The 3,431-nt window shown below is 35.4% G+C and overlaps 1 protein-coding gene across 2 annotated transcripts; it reads right to left on the bottom strand.

The window, feature by feature from the left end:
* Positions 1 to 211: 211 nt before the first annotated feature.
* Positions 212 to 3,034, bottom strand: LOC133816274 (uncharacterized). Of its 2 annotated transcripts, XM_062248857.1 has the most exons (3): positions 2,968 to 3,034; positions 624 to 1,463; positions 212 to 516 (listed from the first exon to the last, which is right to left on the bottom strand). In XM_062248857.1, exons 1-3 carry the CDS (start codon positions 2,990 to 2,992, stop codon positions 488 to 490), a joined length of 894 nt encoding a protein of 297 aa, XP_062104841.1. In that variant the 5' UTR covers positions 2,993 to 3,034; the 3' UTR covers positions 212 to 487. The 2 variants fall into 2 exon arrangements, with proteins under 2 accessions (XP_062104841.1, XP_062104840.1); XM_062248856.1 differs by lacking the exon at positions 2,968 to 3,034 and having other exon boundaries at positions 624 to 1,627.
* Between the last annotated feature and the right edge of the window lie 397 nt (positions 3,035 to 3,431).

The following is a 3,431-nucleotide window of genomic DNA, read 5'->3' as shown; positions in this document are numbered from 1 at the left end:
CAACTTTCCTTTTATACAATCAACACAGGCAGTGAAATCAGAGAAATCAAGATCCTGAAGTACACCATCCTTCACCAATCTCTCCATTCTATCTCTAGAAATATGGCCTAAACGTTTATGCCAAAGCATAGAAGATTTCAAATCTGATCTTGCACGTTTTGACCCAACAATAGCATTAAGAGAAGAAGAAGAAGTAGAAGTGACGGGAACAACATCATGTAAATCAAGCTTATATAAGTTTCCACATAAAGTTCCATTTCCAACCAACATAGAGTCACAATACAAAGTCAGTTTTCCAGATCCAAAATGAAGACTATAACCTAGTCTATCCAAAATAGATACAGAAATCAAATTCCTCCTAATAGAGGGTAAATAAGCAACATCATGCAACTCCAAAAAATGCCCAGTATTTAGCTGCAGTCTGACAATCCCAAAAAATTCAACTCTGACTTTAGTATCGTCTCCCATGTATACATGCTCCTCCAACCTACTCGGTCTTCTTCGGTTTGTCACTGCCTGCAAGGAATTAGTAACATGAATTGTAGCTCCAGTATCTAACCACCAAGTGTTTGAGGGCACATCAATAATATTGGACTCTAAACAAACCATCACAAGACAATTACCTTTCTTCTCTAAGTGAGCTTTGAGCTTTCGACAATCAGCTTTCTTATGCCCAAAGCATTGACAAAAGTTGCACTTCCCTTTGAAAAACTCATTCTTATGACCAGTTGAAGATGAGCTAGCTTGCCCATTTCCCTTAGGATGGTTGGCTTTCTTCTTAGGATGCTTTTGGTCACTAGAGTTGTTGGAAGTGAACTTTCTCTTGTGAGGATTGTTTGGGTTCGTCACCATGGAGATACTTCTTGCCCTACCTTTTCTCATGTCCTCCTCTTCCTTGGCAAGAATAACAGACATCTCCCCAACAGTCCATTGCTCCTTCTGAGCATTGTAGCTTGATCTGATTGAATCAAACTGAGATGGAATATTCTCCATCACTAACCACACCATGTAATCCTCACCAAGGTCCATATCCATGGCCTTAAGTTTATGATAGTGGCCCATGAGCTTGTCAATGTGAGCCCTGATGTCACCTGAACCATCGTAAACAGTGTGATGCAGCATGTTCAAGTGTTCATTCTTCTCATTCTTTGAGAATTTCTTATACTTTTCCTTAATGGCAGCAAGAAAATCCTTTGCATTCTCAGACTTGGGAATACTATCACGAATGGATTCGTCCATGTGATATCTCATAAGCATCAAGCAACAAGGATTGGAGTGTTCCCAGTCCTCGTAAGATTTCTTATCCTTCTCAGTAGCATCGTCAGCAGGCTTAGATGGTGCATCAATTCTCAAGGCCAAGTCCACTTTCATGAAGGTCAAGTTCATCGTGATATTTTCAATCCACTGCTTGTGGTTGGTTGCATTCAGCGTCAAGACGGCAGGAGATCTAGGAATGCTTACAGCTGAATGAGAAACAAGAGCAATAACTATTAAATACATGTTATGATAAACCATGTCATTTGTGCTCTTTTCTCATCAATATATGATCGCAAAATAACAAATGATCATTATGTATGCTAGAGTTCTTAGACAAACACACAAAATAGAACTCATACACAGGTAAGAACAATCTATTAAACATTATAATCAAATACATTAATTTACTATCGAAAGGATAGATAAATTGTGATTCATAATATTTAATAAATTTTCTTCACCATATTAAGCATCCTTAGCAAGCAATTATTATCGATAGGATAAGTAATTACTTGTATGGATCTTAATGCAAATTTGGAGGATGGTACAAAATTTAAATAAATTAATATTTAAATGTTCCTCATTACCAAACAATTCACATGCTTATTCTTACGACAGGCAAGAAAATAAACAATAATTGTTGACAATATATAATAAGATTTATGCCACAAAAGATTAAATACAAATACAATTATGAATAGAATTCATGGGTTAATCTTGTGCATAAATATATATAAAATAGGGTGTAAGAATAGGAGTGAAATGGTAAAAATTTGGCCAAAAAAGGACACCTCACGCGCCCCCACGCGCCCCAAAATATATTTTTTTTTTTAATTTTTAATTTTTTTTAAAAAAAAAATTTCAAAAACGACATGTAGTTTACCAAGAAACGACATGTAGTTTACCAAAAACGACATGTAGTTTAACAAAAACAACATGTAGTTTACCAAAAAACGACATGTAGTTTAACAAAAACGACATGTCGTTTGTCACTATAAAAATCGACCTTCACACCTCAAAACGACGTGTCGTTTTAAAAAAAAAAACAACGTGTCGTTTTTAATAAAAATTCGACCCCTCAGACGTCAAACGACGTGTCGTTCCGTACGAACGACATGTCGTTTTTGCCTGACAGAGGCAAAACGACATGTCGTTTTTATCGTCCCTGTCACCCAGTTTTGACCCGTGGGTCTGCATCTCGGGTCTACGTGACCCGGTTCGTGACCCGGTCGTATAGACCATCTTCGGCCACCAAATCCGACTCTTTTTTAGGGGTTTTGCTCCACATCTCATCCTCTATCAATTTCCGGCCTCCATTTGGGTTAAAAAACTCTCAAAATCAATAATTATATATACTTTTATCTATGAAAATTTTTGGAAAAAATTGGTATCCATGGCCGAAAACACTCAAAAAATTTCCCCAAAATTTTGTAAAAAAATGGTCTGAACCCATTGATGATTAATATACTAATTTTCTTCATAGTCCAATTCAAATTTTCATTGTAAAAAAAATTGACAAAAAATTGGGGTATTTGACAATAAGCTCTAAAATCAAAAGACCTGGCTCTCTGATACCAATTGTTAAATATAAATTATATTATGAGCATAAATTCATAAATCAGATTCAAATCAACATAGCATGCTCATACAATAATCCAGGAACACTTTTTATTTAGAGCATTGAATTGAATATATAGAGATGAAACATACCTGACATTGAGTCTCCAATGTTCATCCTTGAATCTCTCACGATCTACACACGACAATATTAGAAAACAATACAAGAGAGATCTTATGGAGAGCAACCCTTACCAAACCATATGCCACAGTGTTTTTCCCAACAACATATATGTTCAATATATATGTCTCATATGCCTTCTTACCCTAAGGGGTATATTGGGCCTATTGGGCTTATATTATCAGATATGGTGGACTATGATTTAATGGGCCAACCTATAGTCTTTAGGGTGCTACCATGTGCCTCAATTGCAATTAGATTAATATTAACCATCCCATTATGGTTTTTAACTATTCGTAGGCACTCTAGAAAATTATTGTGATAATGGAATTATGTTTGTAATTATATTAGTCCATATAAAATTCTAACAGTTAAAAGTTTGAAAACATACCCAACTTTGAAAATATAATGGTATTGTTTTTTAACTTTGGTGTGT

This window comes from Humulus lupulus, chromosome 2, assembly GCF_963169125.1.
Source record: "Humulus lupulus chromosome 2, drHumLupu1.1, whole genome shotgun sequence".
NCBI lineage: Eukaryota > Viridiplantae > Streptophyta > Magnoliopsida > Rosales > Cannabaceae > Humulus > Humulus lupulus.
This window is presented reverse-complemented; position numbering and strand designations above follow the sequence as displayed.

Excerpts from the sequence above, each read along its gene's own strand:
- LOC133816274 (XM_062248856.1), bottom strand. The coding sequence starts at position 1,515 with ATGGTTTATCATAACATGTATTTAATAGTTATTGCTCTTGTTTCTCAT. Across the intron at positions 517-623 it reads AGCTCACTTAGAGAAGAAAG|GCAGTGACAAACCGAAGAAG; the intron begins GTAATTGTCTTG and ends AATTCCTTGCAG.